Source organism: Sinocyclocheilus grahami, unplaced genomic scaffold (genome assembly GCF_001515645.1).
Source record: "Sinocyclocheilus grahami isolate Dianchi unplaced genomic scaffold, SAMN03320097.WGS_v1.1 scaffold1247.1, whole genome shotgun sequence".
NCBI classification, from domain to species: Eukaryota; Metazoa; Chordata; class Actinopteri; order Cypriniformes; family Cyprinidae; genus Sinocyclocheilus; species Sinocyclocheilus grahami.
The window spans coordinates 22,605-24,970 of record NW_015506426.1 but is presented as its reverse complement, the minus strand read 5'-3'; the positions used below and the strand labels follow the sequence as shown (position 1 = coordinate 24,970).

The following is a 2,366-nucleotide window of genomic DNA, read 5'->3' as shown; positions in this document are numbered from 1 at the left end:
TGTGTGTGTGTGTGTGTGTGTGTGAGAGAGTGAGAGTGTGTGTATCTGGTATTTATCACGTTATGGGGACCAAATGTCCCCACAAGGATAGTAAAACCAGGACATTTTTGAGGTCCCCATGAGGAAACAAGCTTATAAATCATACAGAATGAGTTTTTTGGAGAAAGTAAAAATGCAGAAAGTCTCCTGTGAGGGGTAGGTTTAGGGGTAGGGTTGGTGTAGGGCAATAGAATATACGGTCTGTACAGTATAAAAACCATTACGCCTATGGAGAGTCCCCACTTTTCACAAAAACAAACCTGTGTGAGAGTGTGTGTGTGTGTGTGTGTGTGTGTGTGTGTGAGAGAGAGAGAGAGAGAGTGTGTGTGTGTGAGAGAGAGAGAGAGAGAGAGAGTGTGTGTGTGTAAACTCTTACAGTACAGTACTATGGTGATACCATGGTTCAGAAAATGGATTCAGAGAATAATATACCACGGTATTCCTGTTCCAAGAACGCTTTCCTAATGTTATGAAAACATCATTTCTGAATGATCTCCGAACATTCAAAACATTTAAAAAACAACAACTTTTTTGTTGTGTGAACACAGAGAACATTCCATTTTAAACATTATGGGAACGTTACTTTCGAATGTTCTCTGAACGTCACATTTAACAAACATCATGAACGTTGAATGAACGATATACAGATACATTATTGAAGATCAGATCACTCTCACGGACGTTCTATTAATGTTTGTTTGTAACTTTGAGAGAACGTTCTGAGAACATCTTCAGCTAGCAGGAAACTTTCTCAGAACTTCTTGACTCAACAACTTCTCTGAATTCATCACACAATACCTGACTATTTTATATGGTTTTTTATTTATTTATATGAATTGAAAATGTTTGCATGGTCGAAATGAATCATTTGGAGGCTGGTTTGACCGATGCATCGAGAAGAAGCAGCTCAAGAGAGTGACTCATTCTGACATCAAATGTGGCAGTGGCTTGCAAACAAGTTTCTCTCCATATTTCAGGCGATGCAATGATTAGAACGGATCATAACTACAATCTATATCCACAATGGAAAGTGTATTCACTTCTCAGCATCGTGTTTTCCGAGCATGTGGTTATTGATATGCATGATGAGCTGGAGGTCACACTGGTCACGTGATCTCTGCGGGGCCCTCTCTCTCCAAGTGTTTGATTTTAAACTAGAAGATTGAAGTGAGCTTTACTGTACATAACCCCTCATGGCTTTACAGCTAAACTTAACACGCGTTATGAAATAAAAACAGGCCTTGACTTAGTGAGGAATAATATCGAGCACTTAAACACTCTCCAAACTGCAACTTTCAAAGTCTTATAGAGACATACTGTAACTTTATAAAACACTCGAATTCCACGAACCGCTCGACGCGACGCGACGCGACGCTCCTGTAATAAAGACGCGTCGCTCAGGGTGAGAAAGAATAAAGAGAGTTCACAAACACACTGAATCTCGCGTGTTCTGGATATATGAAGTGATATATGTAATAATAAAGCGTGGTTCTTACAGCACGCATAAGGCGTAGGCGCCGCTGACGCTCTCGCTGTCCCGCAGCAGGAAGCTCCCGTCCCTCCCGGCCCGAGCCAGCAGCTCCTCCGCCGCCGCGCGACTCAGATCCCGGTGATACCAGAGCGGCGGAGCGGGACACGCGCCGGCCATCGCCGTCACTCTCACACACACACACTCTCACACACACACACTCACTCTCATACACACACACACTCATACACTCTCACACACACACACTCTCACACACTCTCATACACACACACACACACACTCTCATACACACACACACTCATACACACTCACTCTCTCTCTCTCTCTCACTCACTCTCACACACACACACACTCTCATACACACACTCACTCACTCTCATACACACACACTCAGTCACAAAGGAAAATAAATAGGATGAGTTTAGCATTTCCTTAAACATTTTCCATCTGCCCACCAATTTATTTTATTTATTTGCCTACTTTCATCACATGTTTAATTATTTCTATATGTATTTAAACAAGAATTTGTATATTTATTTATTTTGCATATTTATTGTTTTTGCAGGTTTCGTCCTCCATAGATGAGAAGTGTTAAATGAGTAATAATCACTGGTTTGACCTTCTCTGGACTCTCGAAGTGAGAGTCGCTCTAAACCTCCACAGCGCCACCTGCCGGACCTCGAGAGAACCGCTGCACATGGACTCGTTTTCTTCAGCTCTTAAATAAATACATAAATACATTTATTTTTATTTTATTATTATTTTATTTTATATGTATGTATGTATTTATTTTATTTTATTTTAGTATTTTATTTATTTTATATTTATTTATTTATTT

General features: G+C 40.4%; 1 protein-coding gene across 1 annotated transcript in view; it reads right to left on the bottom strand.

Annotated features, from left to right (window-relative positions):
• LOC107568462 (phosphatidylinositol 3,4,5-trisphosphate 5-phosphatase 2A-like) overlaps nucleotides 1-1,720 on the bottom strand; it is a 47,098-nt gene extending 45,378 nt beyond the window's left edge. Inside the window, exon 1 of the mRNA XM_016254432.1 lies at nucleotides 1,536-1,720. Coding sequence (XP_016109918.1) covers nucleotides 1,536-1,687 — 152 coding nt within the window. The 5' untranslated portion in view covers nucleotides 1,688-1,720. The remainder of the gene's footprint in view (nucleotides 1-1,535) is intronic.
• Between the last annotated feature and the right edge of the window lie 646 nt (nucleotides 1,721-2,366).